We start from the raw sequence: 21,570 nt of genomic DNA on the forward strand, positions 1-21,570 counted from the left end.
CCTCATGCCCCCCCCCATTACCATGTCATGCCTCCCCTGCCCCCGGGACTGTGTTGCCCTCATGCCCCCCCGTTACCGTGTCATGCCTCCCCTCCCTCCCCCTGCGAAAGTCTGTTGCCCCATGCCCCCCCGTTACCGTTGTGTCATGCCTCCCATCCCCTCCACCCCCCAGGACTGTCTGTGCCCCCTTGACTCCCGTTACTGTGTGTCATGCACACAACTTATATTTTGTGTGTTTTTAAAGCACTGAAAATAAAGTGGCTAACTCAGGATATTTTTCTTTTGCATCTTATCGTTTTCCATTCAGGATGTGGAAAATAAAAAAGGTACCATACAGTGATATTATTTTGCTCCAACATGCTTCTATAAGGATTTACATGTTGTCATGATTCTTTACTATGCAATTTGGGTATTTTTCAAGTACACTCTATAGCACAGTATTTTTGTAGGTCTTGACACCCAAAACTTAAATATTTGTAAGCATGGAAGAAAGTGGCCATGCTCCAAATGAAAGAGTGGGTTAAAATCCCTGCTTCGCTATTTAGTTTAAGTGTGCGATCCTGGGCAAATATTGTAATAATCTCACCCTAACTTCAACTGCAGAGTGCTTATGAATGATTACGTGTACACCCTTACAATAGGACCATTTTATTAAGTGTAGGGCCACATTGTAGTACGCTGGTGCTCCTGTGCTAGTAGCTCCAATAGTGCCGCATGGAAATGCATTATTGCTGCACTGGCCCTCCTCCAATCTCGTAACACTGGATTTGACAGGCAGACAGTCTCACCAGCCAGTCAGTGCACCAGAAATTCTGGTATAACAGACTGTGGTAGAACCAACATTACATTTTCTCCCCTGTTGCTCCCAGCCACTTAAGTGGTTTGGGCTGCCCAGAATACTGCCCCCCACACTGCAATGTCCCCGTTAGGCTATGATATTGAGCCTTTCATTGCACACCATCTGCCATTTTTACACTTTCTAGAACCTTCAGGATTTGCAAGAAGTGGGTGTTTCAGACTTAAAGGAGAAAGTTAACTGATTGTACCATTGAAGCTGCACTGGAATAGTCTCATTACAAGTAATGAAGTTAAGGGCCCCTAACCAAGTAAGTTTGACACCCATCCACCGTCTCTGAAGTTAGTGCTTCTCCCAACATTTGAAGGGTTAGCCCAGTCTAAATTGAAGCCTAGGTGTGCACTTGTACTTATAAGTTATTTTATGGCAGAATATTTTCTGCATGTGTAATAAAATGGTTAAAAGGCAGGCCAGACAACTTTGAACTACAACTCTTTGTCTACGGGTCTGATTTTCTGTATGCATTGGGTGTATATGTTGGATACGTTTTACTCTTGCAGAGGAGAAAACTCATTTACACTTCAAATTGCATTTACTCTGCAATTTCAAAAACTTATCGGGAGCACGGCCCTCATCGCAATAGTAACCCTCAGTATCGTCTTGGAAAGTGAATCAGAGCGGCATTTCGCACCCAAGCAGGTTTTGACATATGTGGCAAGGCCTGCACTGTTTCTCCCTCTATGGTTCTTAATAGCTGAGGCAACATACCCTTTAAAATTAGGGAGAAATATAGGCCCAAACCCTGCGTTTCCTGAAAAAGTAAAAAACATAACTGATGAATTCAGGGACCCCAAACTTGGAATTCAGGCCTGCAATTTTCCAATATAGCACTTTAAAACACTCTTCCGCTGCAGCAGGTGATGTTAGATCCCCTGCTGTCGTAGAGGACCATAGGCTGGGTTATAGACAGGGTCCTTGGCTGCCTAGGCTGACAGTTGAAGTTTCTCCAAGCTGCGAAACACACTCGTCAACACGGAGGGAGCCATATCCATGAGTTTGACTGATCCGAGGCATCTCATGCCGCTGGCCTTGTACCTGGACTCCGGAGGAACGTCTGTCTCGACTGTATTGCCTTTCATGATTTTAGGCAAGTACCAGTGTTCATGTAAGTGACATTGTTTAGTGCCATTATCCAGTAAAACCTCCATTCCAAGAGAGGAAAGAGTTTTGCGCTTATTCCAGAAAGTGTTGCAAATGCTGGTATCTGCAAACATCACTCTTATGCTGCAGCCTGCATAGTACATACAGTGATATTTGTAGTCGGGTAGCAGCTGGTTGGAATTTGGGAAAGTGTGTGTGTGTGGGGTGTAGTGTGTGGTGTGTGGTGTTTGTGTATGGGCAGCGAGTTCATGTAGGAAGTGCATGGCGCTGTGTGGGGGCGGGGGGTGTACGGCTGGTGTAGTGTGTGGATTTGTATAGGACGTGTGTGGCAGTGTTATTTTATTGTGGCAATGTGCGTTGGGGGTAATGCGTGTGTGGGCAATTTGCGTGATGGCGGCCAATGTGTGAGGAGAAATCTGCTTGGGGGCAGTGTGTGTGGTGGGGCAGTGTGGGGGCTATGTATAGGGAAAGGGGAAAGATGTGCGTGTGGATGGGAAGTGTGTGGGGGGTTTGTGTGTGTTTTAAAGGGAGAGTGCATGTGGGCACAGTGTGCAGGGTTTACAGTTTGCATAGACGGTGCAATGTGCACAGTGTTTGTGGACAGTGAGTGCTTGTGTGTGTTTGGGCCGTGGTTGGGTGTGTTGGGGCAGTGTGGTGTGGGGAAGTGGGTTGATTTGCCATATCAGTCACTTCTCCACAGGGGGGGGGGGCGAGAGCCCCATCCTATGATGCTAGTGAGGTCGCTACCCAACAGTCCACCTAGCAGTGGCAATATGTGGGAAGACCTCATAGGCAGGGACACCCCTCCTGGGGATAAGGACATCCACCTGGGGAAAAGCCTTCTTAAAACTTTCACAACTCTCTACCCTCATGGTCACCCTTTTACCCCACCATTGATAGTGGAACCATGTGCTATTGTAAAGCCATGACTGACAAATGTAAAACATACTGAGATTAAGAACGACGTGAGAAGCATATGGAATAACCATAGGCAAAGACAGCCAAATACTCTAACGAGGTGGCTCACAGGAGGCATGAAGATGGCGTCGATGTTACGCCAGGGCAAAGTCAACAGTAGAAAGCAAGAATGGCCAAAGTAGATCTTTACTTTATTTCATTTATATTGCGCAACCATAAACCCATAGGTGTGAGGGCGCAGACAGGACAAAAAGGTCAAGCATATAGGTAGATCCGGAAGCAGAAGTGAAGACTGAGGATCAAGTGCTGCTACTCTCACCCCGGAAGCCAGGAGAATGATTGGTTACGCAGTATATAGTCTTGATGTTGCACAGTTGGAATGGGACAACAGGAATGTAGTTCAGGAAAACCTGAATGAGCAGTCAACTGCTTCAGTATTCTACACTCCGGAAGATCCTTCAGGCTTCTGAGAGAAGACTCAAACACATAGTACCACTGGTCATTGATCTTTGGCCGTTTACGGCCAAAAGCTAGCAGATGGTCCGCTCCGGCGAAGGTCAGAGGTTGCATGCGCAGGACTAAGTATCCCAGGGGGATCAGAAATTGCTTCGATCAGCCTTTAAGTAGATCTTCACACATTAGGAACAGCAGGATGGCACTAGATAGGGAGCAGTCCAGTCCAAGGGAGGCATAGCAGGGTCCAGCAAGAATTCCTCATGGGTTTTTGAATCAGTGTCTTCAGTCTAGAACTCATCCCATGGGGTATACAGGTAACTAGTCACTGACTAGTATGGAGAATTGGGGTGGGAAGATTGAACTAGGCACAAATCACAGGGGTGCGCTCATCGCAATCATTTTTAGACAGCAGGGCCCTATGGGAAGATTGTATATGGTTGTTGGCAGGAGCATCCCATGAAAACAGCAAACTGGGCCACCATGAATGCAAAGGTTGCCATCAGCTGTGTGAGGGTACTGACAAAGGGAAAACATATTACATGCTGTAAACTCTTAACCCTGAGGGCCTCGGGGACCAAATGGGAAAATTCCATATCTGTGTCCGAGTCCTTAGATTAGGAAGCATCTGGTAAAGTCACTAAAAGAGTCAAGGATTCAATACGGGATATTGGGCCATAATGACAGCTTATGACTTATGACAGCTTGCAGACCAAGCCTCTAGGAAGGGTTGTGCGGTCGCTTACTATCCTCATGGAATACTGCCGGCAGGGTTTGAAATTGCTGGGGGCTATTTAGCTCCTGCTACTACCCGAGGAGAACATGGTTAGCTTGAAACCAACAGCTGCCAGGAGCCAATTTCGGCTCCCCAGTACCCCTGGTGCCTAACATGCATGTGTTAGAATGTTAATAAAGAAGAATTAAGGTACACTAGGACACATTTAAACAATTTTTCTTACATAATGACCAAAATGCAAAAGTGTGCATTTCATGTGGAAGTTTTGTAGTGCCCTGTGTACGAGCTCCTAGTTCTCCAGTGGTAGCTCCCACTTACTGGCTCATGCCCGACACCCAGGATCAATTTGTAGCTCCTGCTCATCGAACCTTAATTTTTGGACCGGGTACCAGTATTGTTCAAAGCCAGATGAAAACATTTTATGCTATCAGTGTGTGGACAGACCCCATTCTGAATTTCTATAGTAAAAGAAAAACATTACACCCACCTCCAATGCACCTCGCCTTCTTATTTTGAGGCATTGCGCCCCGTTTGTGACAACAGTGATCTGCATTTATCATGAGCCTTGCTAGCCTCCACCCTCAGTGTCATTTTATAGGCAAACCCTTCTTGATCCGGTCTGGGTTTTTTCAAATGTGTTTATTTCTTGTAACGCGCATCACGCCTTGCGGCCTCAGTGCACTCATAAAATAGGACAAAATTAAACACCCCAGGAGGAAGCCAGCAGGAAGAAAATAAGTCAAGAACCAGCAGATCCTCAAGCACAACTCAAATGCTGGCGCTGTCATTGGAATTGAACAAATGTGCCTTTATAACTTTCTTAAAGCTGAAGAGATTTGGGATCTCCCACAAACCATCTGGTAGCTCATTCCAGAGTCTTGGGGCACACAGATCAAAACTCGTGCCACAAAGTTCTTACGTTTGCACCATGCAAGGTGAACTCTCTTATTTCCATTTGACACGGCCACCCTCACTCTAGGGGCCACTTGCAAATGATCCTGAAGATATTGAGGGAGTGGGGGGCATTACCTGACCTGCATTTATGCACCAGTGTTAGGACCTTATGCAACACTATCGAAGAAACAGGAAGCCAGTGAAGCAAACTTCTGGCCTCTGTCACATTCAGTTTTCTTAAAACTTTCACTGTGCTCGTGCAGACCCATTTTGAGTAATTTGCAGTGATTGAAGATTGGATTTAGATCTACCCATTAATAGACCATTAGAGTTGTTTTGGGGTTAACAAAAGGCACCAGCCAGCTACACCAGATTTTTAGAAGACAGATATTGCTTGACCTGCTTAATTAATTTAGTGGCATAGCCACAGGTAGATCGAAAATGTGCCACAATGTTTCATAGTGAAATTAGAGTAAGAAATGACCCCCAATGTTTTTACAATTTATACCACTGGAATATTACATCCTCCAATTTTAAATTGGTGGTACGAGCCGTTAAACCTTTATAGACGCTGGGCTGTTCCCACTATTAACAGCTCTGTCTTCCTGTCATTCAGGGCCAATGAATTAGGAGCCATCCATGTTTGAACCAGCGGATAGGCATACTTGATGGTCAGAGAATCGGACGCATGATTTCCAGACAGCTCAAAGACAAGCATAGTATCATCGCATAATTGATATATTTAACTCCAGCTTTGTCCAGAAGATTAATAACAAAGGGTATAAGCATGGACCCTGTGGTACTCCACATGACAGCGGAGCAAGGGGTGCTTTAAAGTCAGTGGATGATACCCTAGAGAGTCTAGGACGAAGAAAGATCCGACCCATGTGGTGGCAGCAGTAGAGCAGTTGGTGAGTTCTGTAAGCTTTGAGTAGTAGCGAATGGTCAACAAGCGCAAAGGCCAATGACAGGTCAAGCAGCATGAGCATGGCAGTATGACCTTCTATAATTCCAGTGAGATCGACCTTAAGATCAATCAAAGCGGTCTCAGTTCCGTGACCCTTCCTGAACCCAGATTGAATCTGGTCCAGCAAACAATCATCTTCAATATGACCCATAAGTGGCATTAGTGATGGAACAGTAGTTCCCGGCCGCCTCTAGGTCCAGCTTGGATTTTTTTAAGTAGGGGTGCAACCCATACCTACTTCAGACCCATAGGTAGATATGATGTACTATGTAAGCAATTAAAGGTAAAAATGACACTGGCAGGTTAGGCAACGCCTTTGCATGATGTAGGTTTGAGACTGGACGATCCTGAGAACGTCCTCCTCAGAAACCTCAGATTAAATCTTGGGGGACAAAAAGATTAGTACACAAATCCTCTTCCTCAACCAGAAGCATGACACCATGCAATTCTAACTAGCGACTCTTAATATTCTCTTGATGCGTCTCAACTTTAATGAATTCAGCCTGTATGGTTTCACACCACTTATCAGTCTTCTGTCATTCATTGACTTGCTGTTTGCTGCCTTCCAGCTCTTTAAGGGTGGAGAATAGTTCCCTGGGCCCCCATTTAGCTCCTGAAATTCTGATCATAATCCTCCCTTTTTTGCTTGAAGTACTGCCTTCCTGTAGGCTACTGCCACGAGTTGCAGTTCCTGGTCGCCAGGTCTGCCCCCTGGACTTTTTGGCTTTCCTGTGCAAAATAATGTTGCAATTAAACCACATTTTATTTTTAACCTCTCTTCATTCCTTGTTCTTTCAGGGGCAAGGATATTAACGGCTTTAGATGAGATTTCCTAAAATTCCTTAACCAAAAACTCAGTTTGAGGCTGAGGGGGGTGGGGGGTTAAATTCCTAATCAGCGGCATCACAACATTAGCAAATGCCCCATGAGAGGCTTTAAGTTCTGTGATTTCCTGGTTAATCTCCGATTGCTCGGCAACATTGGGAAGGAGCAAGTGAAAAATATCTGGCGATGGTCAAACCAAGGGCAAGCATTACAGTCCTGGGTAGAAATACACAGGTTTTTGGTAAATACCCAATCCAGTTTGTTGCCATCTTTGTGTGTGGGAGCGTCAACATGCTGAGATGAGCCGATGCTGGTTCAGTTACCATCTGACTGCATGACCTCAAGATGGCGGGGGCCAGATCGTGCTCTCCATGAGAAAGAAGAACATGAGCAAGGATCTCACTCCTTAAGTCATATGCTGTGATTATTCCCAACAAACCTTTCTGGGCAAGACCCCCTAATGATGTAGCTGAATGGAGTCTGGGCACTGTGACACTGAAGCTGGGTCGGAGGAGTCACGGCTCTTCGCAAATACAATGGACGCACACCAATCACACTCATACTATGCTGCATTTCACTACAATGATTCGGTATGGAAGTGTTCTGGTTCTTTGCGTTAAGGTCTGCGCAAAGAAACAATATAAGGCAGACAGGCGACTGTTTAGAAACAGTCTTGTCTCTTGCGCCTCGACACGCCGCTGCTTCCATGTAATGTCCAGATCACCTTCATAGAGGTCTTCTCACAGAGCTGACATGAATCATTGAAAGGTCCTCAAAATGTCTCAGCAACAAAATAGAACTAGGTCTCCAGATACTCCGAACCCCGTGGGGAGGCAAAACGACAAACAGAAGGAATCGCTGCTTCATTTATTTTAAATTTTGTTTTGTATTTGTGTCTATAGTTTAAACAAAAACCTTTACACAAAATACAATATTAAAATTACACATAAGAATATAATACAGCTTCTCAAATCTCAATCGCATCATATTTGCAATCTTAGCTTTTAAGAACAGTGAGCTCTCTCACATTAGGTACTATACAATGACATATGTTGCAGAGAGGCACTATGCAAGTATTAAACCATGCCGCTGCGCCAGTATTGCCATGAGCCAATAGGAAGAGCATGTTTAGCCTCAGCCCACTGCTACTCACACTTCGCTGAGGAGCTTCCGCTTCTTCAGCTCGTTTTTCTCCTTCTCATCAAGGTGGTCTGCCTTGCCCTGCAGGACGAGGAGCAGCTTCTCCTTCACTGAGTCCACCACACACTCAACCTGGAGAGCAGAGAGGCGATTGAGAACAGAGCATGCAGAGATACCTATTGCTAGCAGGAGTCTGATGGGTGATAGAGTTCACTCCAGCCCCAACAGGCTTTTACAAGGTACCACCCAGACCCGTGAGGAGTATCCAAACATCTCCCACCTTTAAAAATAAAGTTAACGTGCCACCCATCTACTTAATCCTCAGTAACCCAAATGGTACATTTTGCACTGCAAATGGATTCCTGAATTGGGCTCTATAATACACACACACAAAACAGTGTCAGAGCCCAAATGCAAACACAAATTAACTAAACAATTTGGACAAGAAATCTACAGACATATCCAACCACTATATATTTTTAAAAAAGTCAAAATTGACTTGGATAAAACCACAACCAATTTCAATTGTATTACTACATGTATTTTCGCAACCATGCAGCCAATGTTAAAATGTTTTTTATTCATTTAACCACTATCTTCTGGATGCTTCTAACATTCAGTATGAGATTGCTGTACCAAGGTGTCCAAATGGAAGCTGGATTTAAACATATAGAAAAATCGTATTCAAAAGCTTTGTGAATTAAGCAGCGCCGGGCAAAACACTCACCACCTTGAAGATGCGCGGCCCGCCTGAAGCATTCTTGTCCAACCGGATCCACTTATTGGACATAGCCTTGCTGAAGCCCACCTTTCCGCTCGGCAGGTTCTAAATCCAGGTTGTTAGAGGTAATCAGGAAAAGAGGAAACAAAAACAAGAGAAAGTCAAGGCAGGCAGATGGTTTAGAAGTCAAAGAGAATGCATCACTGTTGAGGGATGCAACAGCCATTAGAGCCGTCAAGACACATTTGCTCACTCAGGAGCACTGAATAAAAATACAGCAAGTAGTATGGGGGAGAAAATAAAGGAGGGCACTGGAACTAAAGAAGCCCTAAACAAGGTCAATATGCTACAGTTTGAAGCAGAGGAATGCAACGTCAAACCACACCTGGTAGCATTCCCCCAGTTTATGTCAAATCTTTCAGACACTCTGGGTAGTTGGCGCTGGCTGGATTATCCGGGAAGGGGGGGCAGTTAATCCAACAAGGAGAGCCAATAATGCCTGCATCCCCCAATGAAAGCCAGCAGTGCAACCAATTGGAATTAGTGTGGTCTTTTCTGCCCTTGGTGCAGTTTAAGGAGATGGCTAGTGGGTCTTCTTGGAAATCTTGTTTATAGCTCTGTTTCCAATGCAAGATTCCTATTAAAAATCAATGACAAACCTTCAATAGTTTGACAAATCCAGCAGCCGAAGGTATCACATGACCTGCAAAGCCCCATGACAGTTTGCTGTAAAGGCAACATACGATTTTACATAAAACAATCAATTTTACTTAGATTACTGAACATTATAGTCCATACTTTTAACCAGCGTTTTTTGTAATTCCAAATTCTGAAGCTTTGCCTTTTTTTTATACTGTTATAATTGTAGTTTATTGTACATGACCTGTAAACTAAACTCAACTGAGCAATCAATCGCAAACATTTGCCAAGCAATTGCGTAAATCAAAAAAGCATCAGTCAAACAAGGGCACCACCTTTAAGGACCATCATGTCTTCCCAACATTCACCTTGACAGGGGAAGGCCAACGGACAACCACAATGTCTGCTTTCCGTACCAAATAACTGAAACAAACGATATCTTCCCCCAATAGCACACACAATCCAAGCCTCCAGACGCAGGATCAAAATAATCAGGGTACCAAAAATCTCTAGAACAGCAGATCAAGATCTTAAGCATCAAGACCAATGGGACTTGAATATTACGGCAAAATACGACTCAGAGTCGTTTTAACTGGTCCAACTAAAAAGAGGACACTGTAAAAGTTAACTTTAATACACTCCAGCACACACTAAGAACACAAACCTAGAAGACAAGAAAAAAAAAAAACACACAAACTGGCTCTTGAATGCAACAACCAACACTACCTATATGGGAATGGAGGGGTTAAGAGATCAGGTATATAACTGAAGGCATGGGGACTACATTGACATCTTGCTGCATACGCTTACACACAAATAGCCAAGTCCTACTTGACAGGAATATCTTTTGGATTTCATTACTTCGTGTAGTAGGACATTGGGCAGAAATGTACTATGCACACTAACACACAGAGGACAGTAAATTACAGAATGTACATGTACTAAAGGAGGTAAAAAGGGTCAGGATTGAAGTTATGACTGGATTATGTGAGGCAGCATGGTCTCAAGAGAGACAGACACAAATGATACAGTTCCCAAAACCTTTATTTGGGTTAGAAGGATTGGGATAATACTTAACTGGCCCTAGCACTAAGGTGGAAGTAGTCTTAACCACATAGTAAAGTAGTAATATTAGCCTATGTTCGTCAGTCAAAATAAAAAAGGCTGTCTGTCAAGCCTATGCTTGCCCTCACGTCTATAGAAACGATGTGCACGGGACTGGACAAACTCAATAGTGTGCAGAAGACAGACAGGCGGGTACTAGAGTTTTCCACAGTTCCCTTCCCCAAGTTCAAGACATTCGGTTTACCAAAAAGTTCTATCAAGATCAAAAGTTCACAACAGTTCCTTGCAAGCTTTTCTGGGTCTCCTATTCCCCAGACTCTAAGTACCTTTGGTCCAACTCCTCTTGGTTTCCCAAATGTCACCTTTCAAAGGGTTTCACCAAGTTCACTTTTCCCCAAAGGGTTCTACTTTCCCCATCAAATCCTGAAATGCAAATTCCAGCTTATAACAGTTCAACATATTTCTTCAGGGGTTCCCTTCCCGAAAGCTCTTTTTCTCTTGTTACACAGTTAACATATTTGGTGAGGTCTCCCTGGGTCGTGGTGCACAGTCCACCCATTACGCAACCCGGGACCTGGGGTTTAGCTTCACCCACTCTTGACAACTTAAATTCTCTCAGTTTGTTCCAACTTTCAATTCTTAACAGTTTTTTGCTTTGCTTTCTTACACCACTTGTTGGAAATTTTGCTCACTCTTCCCTTCTTGCGTAGCTCCCCCTTTTATGACCTCGATTTTGCTCAGTTTTCAGTTCGCACACAGCTGCCCTTCAGGAAGATTCTTCCATTCATAGAGAGACTTTTGAGAATGTGTAAACATGCATGCAAACACTCTTGTTACTTAGTATCTCCTTATTTAGTGCTTTTATATTTCATGGTAGCAATTCATACTTCAGTGGATGCGTCGCTCCACACGTGCCGGCTTTGCAACTTTCTAATCACTCGCGTTTTCTCAAACTGTGCCTTTCTTTGCATTCAGACTCACTGGTTGTGCTCAGCTTTGACGGTACTTCGTTCTGAGGTCAGGGTCTCACCACCTGCCCCTCAGACACTCCCAGGATTGCTCGCTGGCCCAGGGGAATTTGCTTCACAAGGCACTACCACACCTTCCAGTTTTCTCTCGTGGACCCTGCAGGCACCTTGGAGACACGGCTCCCTCGCCACACCGTCGTTCTTTGCTTCACCCTGCGGATCTTGTGTGCCTCGGCCTCCCACTTGCGGTCCTGGCTGGCTCTGGCCTTCTTGCTCTTCTCCCAACTTGTTCAACTTGCTGTTTTTAATACTCCCAGCAAGAGTGGATAGACTTAATTTGACTGACTATGCCCAACCTCATTAGTGGGACACACGTATTGAAAACATGGGAGTGTCTTTGCTTGCATCTTCCTCTTCCCAGTACTATACTGGGGGTTCTCATAGGAAGCATGCACCACTCCTAGCTCCCTCTTCATCTCAGTATTTGGATGATTTGGGACTTACAATAGCCCATGAAGGCTGAAGGGATGTCAAGTAGGGGAACGTCAGAAAAGGGGTCTGGGGGGATACCATGTCTCACACGCTGGTATTCCCTCCAAATTCCCTGAGGACCATCCAACTAGGTGATCCTCCCCTCAGGATCGGGATCCAAAAGTGATGGCTCTCCCCAGTCCACCTGTGTAGAGGATCTCTGGGGAGTAGGCAGTGAAAACCCCTTAAGTTTTTCACAATAAGCAGAATCTAAAAGCACCTGGGTATCCATCATTAACCAGTGGCCAGGAGATATCATTGGGGAACAAGGATCTAGTACATATTCAGCAAATCTAACTTCAACATAAGAGACAAGAGTCTACTTTTGTCCATTATTTATGACCCCTTATGCTTTAAATGCTACATAGATGTGTCCTAGTGTTTATTTATAGATTGACCCAAACACACAGTTAAATTCACATAGGTGTGTTTGTCTTGCGTCAGTTTGCCTAAGGAGCCAAAAATAGCTCCTGGTAGCTGTTGGTGTCCAGCTAACCAGGCTCTTCTAGGCTACGAGCAGGAGTCAAATAGGTCACTTGAATTACGAAACCTGAAGTTAGATTATGGAGAGACCTCCCAACCCCAATCCCCATCAACACATGAATCAGGGAATCAAACAGGGATGAGAGGGTGATGCCTTGGTATTGCAAACAATATAGGAGATTCGCAGGCCGCAGACCCCATTACAAAAAGCAAAACTAGCTTTGGCAATGCTTGTTCTAGTTCGTTTTTTAACAATGTGAATAGAAACACTGTTTGCAGTGGCAATGATCCTTGTGTTCTGTTGTATGGGGCAATGCAATTGACACTTTGTAGCAGAGCACACAGCAACATATGGGGGTGTATCGTTGCACTATGCTTTTAGAGGGTTCCTCTTTGTTGGTGGTGAAGCAGCAAGGGCACTCACCTCGGGTGGCAGGAGGCCAGCAGAGCGGTGTTCGACTTTTACCCAGCCAATTAATTGTCCCAATAATTGCAACATTCTCTCATTGTGACATTGGGGTCATTATGACCATGGCGGTAGCCGTGCTGGTAAATACTGTCACGGCTCCCGCCGGAGTCTTTTTTTCCAGTGCCCGGGAATAGGCAATTACCAGGGCATTACAGCCCCGGCAGACCCGTAATTGCCCATTCTCGAGCGACAGAAAAAAAATTACTCCCTATTCCCATTTGAGTGGCATTGGACTCAATGGGAATGGGGAGGACGGAAGCACCAGCACCATTCATGAATGGTGCATCCGTCAAGGTCTGCGAGTGGGTGCCATTCCGCCCGGCAGGTCAGACAGACGTCGTAGTTTGCTGGTCCGGTAACAATGGTGCTGGTAGTTCACCAGCACCGTTGTTACTGGACCGGCAAACTTGTAATGAGGCCCAATTCTTTACATGTGTGCAATGTCTGGGCTGACTTCAATGTCTTACAGCGGTACCCATCAATTGTGAGTCTTGGTGGAGGTTAAACTTCCGCAGCCACAATTCACAACTTGTAACTTTTCAGATGGGATCCATTTGCTGTCAGCTGAGAATTGCAGAGGGAGTTAGCAAGAGGATGACAGCTTGATCACTAAAGAAATGTTTTTTAAAAAAAAGTCAACCTCAACAGTAGCATGGCTAATGTCTGTTGGCATAGAGTGAAAAAAAGCAGCAGGATTAGTGACGGAGCATCGAATTGTGCACCCTTCACACAGACTAACAGTGTACTGTATGGGATAGGACACCATTACATTTTTAAGACGTGCATGCTAATGTAGTGGTCTCAGTGCAGGCTGGCAAGGGATTTGAAACGTGGATCAGGAATTTAGTCCTTTTGACTGTTCCACTTGCCCACAGTGCCAATATTAGTTGCATGCTGTTTTGCCTATTACAGCAGTTTTAATTCGGTTGTTCAAAACAAAGAAATCATGGCCAATTCCAAAATGATGTTGGATCAGGTGGTTTTTTAATCCAGCTCTTACAACTGCTATTCATTCGGAGGGCTATGTCGTGTCCTCTTGCCAAAGCAACTCCCTGTGACTGAAGCCTGCAGAAGTGCCGATGAGCTTTAACACATCACTGCCCGTCAGCAAGCATGCGGCTCAGGCAAAACCTTGTGCATGGGCAGCGTGCTTTCTGTCTTGCACCACACCATGAAGGGGCGCAGTTTGGCTTATTGGCAATGGGCAGGGAAAAAACAAAGAAATCAAGCTGGTCACTCGACGAGGCAATGGGTCTTCCATTGGGGCAAAAGAGGTCTTGTGCCAGACAATATTAAAACGGCTGATGACAGGTAATGTATGCCAGGAGATCTCAACCACAAATAGGATACAATCTATTGACTACGGGTTTCGTGTAACTCACTGAATAGTTTTCTTGGTCTTCACTTTTGCCCATCCCCCAAACCCATCTGTGTTGTGTTGCCTCTTGGTGTAGCTACCCGTAAACTTCACAAATCCAATCCATGTTCCAATAGTGGAAGTTGAGTCTATGTTTTAGGTTTGGTTGGGTTGTATGCGTCTATTGTATTTATGTTGCACCAGGGTGTCAAACGCATTCGGACAAGGGTCCCGTTTGGATTCGAAAGCACCTCTCGCAGGACGCCCCCATCGGATCTATGAAAATTAAAAGGGATAGTACACAGCAGTGGCTGGTAGGTTTTGAAAGTGGTTAATGCAATCAAGGTGAGCCATCCAGAAACCACCCCAGAAGAGTTCACAGGGTGATTTTTCAACAGATAACATTCTTATATATTTTTTTTTTTAAAAAGCAGTTCGAAACGGTCCATGTTAATGGTCAAATCTCAGGGAAAATTAGATAAAAGCCCTCTAAAATAATGTCGCAATACATCAGATGCCGGATCATCAACAGGTATTTATTACCATTTTCCAGCTTAATAGAGTTATTTGTATATATCCTCATGATTTCTTGAGTTTGTTGTTGATGATCGTGGATGGATGTTTGATTTAGTCACTTCCGTATGGTGTGTCAGTAATAAGGGTTTTTAACCTCATCGTTTTTTCTATTCATTGTTGTAAGGGGTATTTTAAACTGTTTTGTATAATTTATTAAATCCTTTGTATAACTTTTCCCATTGTCTTCATCATTTCTTAATTTTGATCAGATCTAGTCTACTGACTTGACATGGGTCTTTCTTGTTTGTATTTGTATTTTATTTATTTGTAATGCGCACCTAACCCGAAGGTAGCCAGGCGCAGAGGCAGCAAGAGGGTTGCAAAGCTTCGTTACATACATGTGGTGAGGTCCAGCTAGGGTTACATTGCTGGACCTATCACGCCAAGTAGGAGGGTAGAACATGTACATTAAGGCAGTACTATAAACATTTACATTCAATGAGGCGCCGCATGGTAGTGGCGAATCTGGGTCTCTAAGAGTCGTTATGAGTCGAGAGATTTGAGCCAGTGGACGGTCCTAGCTCTGAACTGGTGGTAGGGTAGGTCGTCCCTGCACGACGGAGGGAGGGAGTTCCAGAATTGTGCTGCTTTTACTGGAAAGCTGTTTCCTCCAGATGTAGTATGTTTAAACCTGGGCACCAGAAGAAGGTTGGAGTTGGCCGTTCTCGCGGGGCGGGAGAGGGTAGGTCTAGTAAATCTGGCGGTGAGGTATTGGGTTGCTGCTTGGTGGAGGCATTTATGAATCAAAGACACTGATTTAAGAAATATCTTGTCCTTGGTGGATAGCCAATTAACAGATCTTCTGGAATCTGAAATATGGGCTTTCTTCAGGATACTAAGGGCCGCTCCGAGGGCATTGTTCTGGAGGATTTGGATTTTGTTAGAGATATATTTGTTGCAGCCTACATATAAGGCATTGCAATAGTCCAACTTGGACAGGATCAGCACCCTGGCCAAGGTGGTGCAGTTGGTGGGGGAGAGAAAGGGTTTGGCTGCCCTGATAAGTTTACAAGTGTAAGAAGTGGTGAAGGCCATTGCGTTCACTTGTTTGTTGAAGGTAAGGGTGGAATCTAGATAGAATACGAGGGTTTTAACCTCCTTAGCTACCATGATTTTGTTGTCGTCAATTATGAATGAGGAGTATTTGTGGCCCAGTTTGTTGAGGTAGTGTGTGGAGCCTAGAATGAGAAGTTCCGTCTTGTCATCATTCAGGCATAGCCCGTGTGAGGCCATCCATGCCTGGATGATGAGGTACACTTTATTAACGAAGGCCAAATCCTTGTCATAGTCCCCTGACAACGGGATGAGGATCTGGGTATCATCGGCATAATTAGTGTAGGTGATACCCAGATCGTCTAGATCAAAAAGGGGCTTCGTGAAGATGTTATAAAGTGTAGGGGAGACGCACGATCCTTGCGTTACGCCGCACGTGATCGGGATAGGGTCGGTTGCTGCTGTTAATGAGAAGACTCTCATCGTACGGTTATTAAGGAAGGATTTGATCCAGTTAGTTGCATCTTGAGAGAAGTGGGCAGCTATTTGTAGGTGGTTGCACAAGATCTCATGGTCGACCAGATCGAAGGCCGCAGAGAGATCAAGGAGAAGCAATAGTGCTGTCTTCCCCTGGTCTCTCAACTCATCTATCTGTGCCTTGAGATCTATGAGTGCGGTTTCTGTTCCGAAGCCTGATTGACGGACGCCTAGGAGCTGGAAGTGCTCAAGGTAGTGTTGGATCTGTTGGTAGGCTATTTTATCGATGATTTTAAGGAGGAAAGGTACTGTGGTAATAGGGCGGTTGATGGGTCCAGATTCGGTTTTTTAAGCAGAGGGAGGAACCAGGACTGTTTTAAATTATTAGGTATGGTGCCTGATGTGAAAGACGCATTTATTAGTTTGGTAATAAATGGTGCGAGATCATGGGCAGCATCCTTAATCAGTTGAGCGGGGCATAAGTCTCCATGGCAGTTTGAGGGTTTGAGGGTGAGAATAGCATTCTCTACCTCTTTGGTGGATACTTTGTGGAAGTTAAAGGAGGGGTTAAGCTCTGGGGGGGGGAGGAAAGATTGAGTCGGGTGAACCTTTTTGTGGGAGACGGTACTCTGCTTGGTGGAGGAGATTAGAGATTCTTTTTTAGTGCTTATTTTAGTTTTAAGGGATGAGATTTTGTTCGTTAGGGCATTTTGAATGCCCGTGCACCAATTTTTATCTTTGATACACGAATCAGGTACTTGAATCGGGGATTCAATCTCTTTGAGTATTGTGAAAAGCTTGTGGTTTTGGATTATTAACAGTACACAAGAGCATTTCACTACAACAAATCAGACATTCATCAGAAATTGAGCACCCCATGGAAACAACTGAGGCACATCTATATTTTGCCATATCCTCACTGAACCAGGACCTGATCCGGTTTCCACATGACACTGGGAAAACAGGAGTAGGACTAAGAGCATCTTAAAATATTAGAGGGTCTGGAAAGTCTGCATCTCGAACTACAATTTCAATTTTGCCTGTAAGCTTACACTATGGGTATCCCCAAAGCACTTTTCTGGAGTTAAGGGTGCAAAGTGCACTGTGCCAGCAATATTGCGCCAACACCCAACAGCACAGAAGCTGGTAGTTTGATGAAAACAAGTTCAACTTGGATTCATATATTGAACAGCTTTCAGGCTCGGCATCCTTGCAATTGTCTTTCTGGGTAATGGGAATTTTTGTGCATCTTGTTGCGGTCAGAATAATTTCTACTTTTGCAAGTAGGTCCAAATCATTCTGGGTGCTGCATAATGTGATAAGATCTAATAGTGGTTTGTTGTTAAGGGGACCGTTTCTCTTCATTTGTTTTATTTTAGATCATAATTGCGTTGTCCATCTTGCTTTAATATCCCATCATTTTAGGCTTCCAGACGATCTGCAGGTAATTTGCTACCTTTCTTGCACTAAAGCGGCATTGGTGACTTTTCTTAGCTATCTCCAGTCTGAGCACATTGCTACACAATATGCACGGTCCAGGTTAGGGGTCCGTTTAAGGTTGCGGGAACAAACCAGGCTCACAAAATCATTCTTGAAGAGCATAAAGATCAGACAGCTTTATTTTCTTGCACGATAACAACGAGAACAGCACCAGATCAAACCTGCAACAACTACGCCCTGCCTACGTGACTCAGGAACATTCCTGAAATGGAATCCGCAATATTATTAGTTAGAGAGGATATCTTCCCTCTAATGTCTGTGGAAAGTCAGTCGTTGACTTAGATGTACTCGTTCATAAATCACCTCTACCCTATAGAAATCTCCCATCGGACAATAGCTGCAATCGCTATTCTTTGCCCACTGCACATCCTCGATTCCACTTAACCAGTTGCTCCATACCAAAAGAGTTTGGACGGCAAATGCATCATCTCTTGCTCATCCTCAAGTCCCATTCATATAAGATGGACCAGCTCAGTAAAACAATAGTCAATCTATTACAGTGAACATTGTATTAGTCTCATGACAGACATTCTTGTATATCGAGTTGCGAAGAAGAAAGGCCCAATTAAATTAACAATGTGAAGGAATAAACATCATGAGACAAATTGGTCATGTGACTTAACATCCATACAGGAAAATCTATTTTTCTTTCATAATGGACTTCAGAGACTTGATCTAGCTCACAATACAGCCAGCAGACCCTTTGTTTGGCAAACCCGATATAGCACGAATCTAGCCAGCAAGAACCGAGTGCTTCACCTTGGTTGTGTGGACACAATCGTGGTTGGGGTGAGAATATCTTTCTGGAAGGAGGGCACAGAGCCCTTGACCAAAAGTAGTATCAAGCCCCTTTATTGAATATCTTGAACAGCAGCATCTTCATTATTTTGCTGAACTGCATGCGTGATGCCACTCTGCAGATGAGGCTGAGATTAAGTTTCACAATGCAGACACATAATAATAAGGACAGACATCTCAATTTTTTCCTTCAAGCATTTTTCTTTCTTACTCCATCTCATGATGTAATTTCCATAGTTGCGGTGGCCTCCCAAGAAGAACAGTTTTCCTGCCAGAAACCAAAGGAGACAGTTGCCACAACCTTGGATATGACACATGCTACTTTGAATATTATTCAAGTTAATAGCTGTAGCCAGTGTTGTTCCCTCAGGGGAGGGGAAGAGAGGGGCTCCTAGGTCTCAGTACCTGCGATTAGTCTGGCTGTGGTATGTTGTATGGCTGAGTGGCGCAAAACCGATGACAACATGGGACGAGGAGGGGTGAAGTTTGTATTAAAGATACTGGACTTTCAGAACACCGCATCCACTTGCTGTTATCTTCCAGCACCCTTCCCGGGCCACATTCCCCTGCCCCTCAAAAACCTCCCAGTCTCCTTCTTGGAAACTGCATCCTCGTCACCCAAAGTTACCAGACTACAATCACTGGAATTTGTGAAATATTATTTAGACAGTTCTCTGCAATATGGGAATTCACAATTCTTACAAGCAAACACCTGATAAACCTGCCAAAGGAGCACATAGAAACGGTGGAAATTTGTACAATTTGTCAGCAATTATTTTTTTAAATATTTGTCATTAGAACAACATTTCACTCAATTTCCCAGAATACCATTTGTTAGTAGGACATTTCTGTCCCACAATTTTGCAAGGTGCAAAATGTGCCCTCGCCATTGGCTAGAGATATTTGACGAGTATTAAACAAGAGTGATGGGTGTACGTATAAAATTGAGGTGGCGAGTGACTTTATGGCTGCCTTGGAACTTGAAATATTGCCCAGTATTTTGCAAGACTGGTACCGGTCTTGAAGCTTCTGAGAACACACTGTTGCAACCCCTTTCCATTGCCCTCTTTCTCCCTTACTATTGGACTATCAGCCTCATCTGCTCACTGCAAACCAGGTCTACACCATCTGAATACATCTTCCTGAAAGACAGCAATGTCTCCCCAGCACTTGAGACCTCTCGCAAAGTTCCTGGCTGAGACATCTCCTAGGCTCTCTGGGGTACTCTCGCCAATGGTTCCCTCTGTCCCTCTCCTCTCCCGCCTTTCTTATATCCTCACATCCCCGATTGCAGGATTTGAAACCCCCACCAACAACCAGGGTTCTTTGCCACACTGCTACACCTGGGTTCAGGATACTGATTGGGCAGAATCTGTCACAATATATCAAAGGCTATGTTGGAGACAAGAGAAACACCTTAGAAACAAAGTGAGGCAACAGTAACTTTCGTATGGTATCAAGGACGGAAGAGGAAGTGGGCAGAGCGAGAAAAAAAAAGGGCAGTAGAATGCAGAGAAATGGTTTAATAAAAAGAAAAATAGCTGGCAATAGATCACTTGGAGATTAAGTTACTGGAGGGACTGCTGCATTGACTGACTTGTGAAGGTAGCTGTTGGGGGCTAAAGTTTGTGAATGGTGTGTAGAAAGCCAGAAGGTGGATATCGGGAGTCAGCATTTGTGTACAAAAAGAACATTTCAAAGCGGCACAAAGGTTTCTGGCAGGGATGGGGATGACTGGGCTGTTTGCCCTCTTCTTTTTCCTTACCATCAGCTCACTCTGAACAATCCCTTCAGCAGGAATACTCTGGAAGACCCTAGCCTCATGGCTGCCTTCGCGTGCAATCTCCTTCCCTTCATCTGTCAGTTCCCAGTGCTTGGCCGTCCGCTGCTCAGCATCGATGAGCTGGAAAAAGTGAGAGAAAGAAGTTACATACATAGTGCACTGCTCCATAGTAATGAACTGGTGGAGCCAGGAAATGGGTTAACATAGAATTACTAATCGGAATCCATAATTATGGGTGGTTACGGCAAAGGTAATAGGTGGATACATCCAAGGAAGGGCTAAACTTCCCACAGAAGCAACGGTTCATTATCAAGTTCAACTGGAACTAGGTGGAGATATGTCATTACTTCAGTTCCTTTCTAAATGGTTCTGCTACCTGCCTAGGAACAGAAGCATTATGCCACTCAAATATAATCATCTTGAGGGACTTTAATATCTCGTGGAATAAGCATGATGATCGAGATTGTAAAATATCTTTAAGCGGAGTACAATGTCATGACCTCCAGCTACTGAGTCAGTATCTCACAAAGGTTGTCATTGCTTGACCTTATACTATTTAGAGGAAAAACTTTGTGTCATCAGGAACATATTCCTGTTACTTTATCATATCACCATCAGTAACCTTTACCATTCTATGTCCAACAAATGTAATGCAGTAAAAATAAAAACTTGATACTGTCAAGAGTAACCACTTGCTTAGTGGACTGTTTCCACTCCCACTTAACTTCATCAGACCTACATATGACACTTACAAAGCAATTGTGACGCTATTGCCCCAATTAAAAGTACCAATAAACTTAGAAAAAGGAAAAATCTATGGTACAATGACTCACTAAAAACACTCAAAAAGAAAGAAAAGATATGGCTAAAGACTAGAGATCCTAAAGATCGCCTGGAGGCAAAAACAGCATTAAATACCAACTAAAAATAAGTATTGCATTAACCAAATCATTATGCATACTAAAACATTGATCTCACTGAGAATAGAACAAAGGCCCCATTTACAACCATTAAAAAAACTGCTTTTCCCGCATGCATCATGCCTCATCTCCCTCCGTCATCTAATTTGGCGAACAAATGTAAAGTTTGCTTTTCAGACAAAATTAATTTGATTAGGAAGGAAATTGATTTTCAGTCATTTAACAAACACAGACTTGTTGTACCAAACAAATAGGAAACATCTGCAGCAAAATAGATCTGTCCTGTGTTTGTTTGTACTCTCTCCAGTGAATCTGGAAACAGTTTCCAATCTGATCTGTGATCCTATCCCAGCATATCTAGCTAGACAACATGTGGCTGCATTAAGTGGCCCAAGTCTAT

The 21,570-nt window shown here is 44.1% G+C and overlaps 1 protein-coding gene across 1 annotated transcript in view; it reads right to left on the reverse strand.

Annotated features, from left to right (window-relative positions):
- Positions 1-21,570, reverse strand: part of FARSA (phenylalanyl-tRNA synthetase subunit alpha) — a 130,069-nt gene that overhangs the window by 77,737 nt on the left and 30,762 nt on the right. The window contains exons 2-4 of the mRNA XM_069604177.1: positions 20,233-20,370; positions 8,618-8,716; positions 7,904-8,022 (exon numbers count right to left, since the gene is read on the reverse strand). Of these exons, the coding sequence (XP_069460278.1) occupies positions 7,904-8,022; positions 8,618-8,716; positions 20,233-20,370 (356 nt within the window). The remainder of the gene's footprint in view (positions 1-7,903; positions 8,023-8,617; positions 8,717-20,232; positions 20,371-21,570) is intronic.

This window comes from Ambystoma mexicanum, chromosome 3q, assembly GCF_040938575.1.
Source record: "Ambystoma mexicanum isolate Mex_15411 chromosome 3q, UKY_AmexF1_1, whole genome shotgun sequence".
Taxonomy (NCBI): domain Eukaryota; kingdom Metazoa; phylum Chordata; class Amphibia; order Caudata; family Ambystomatidae; genus Ambystoma; species Ambystoma mexicanum.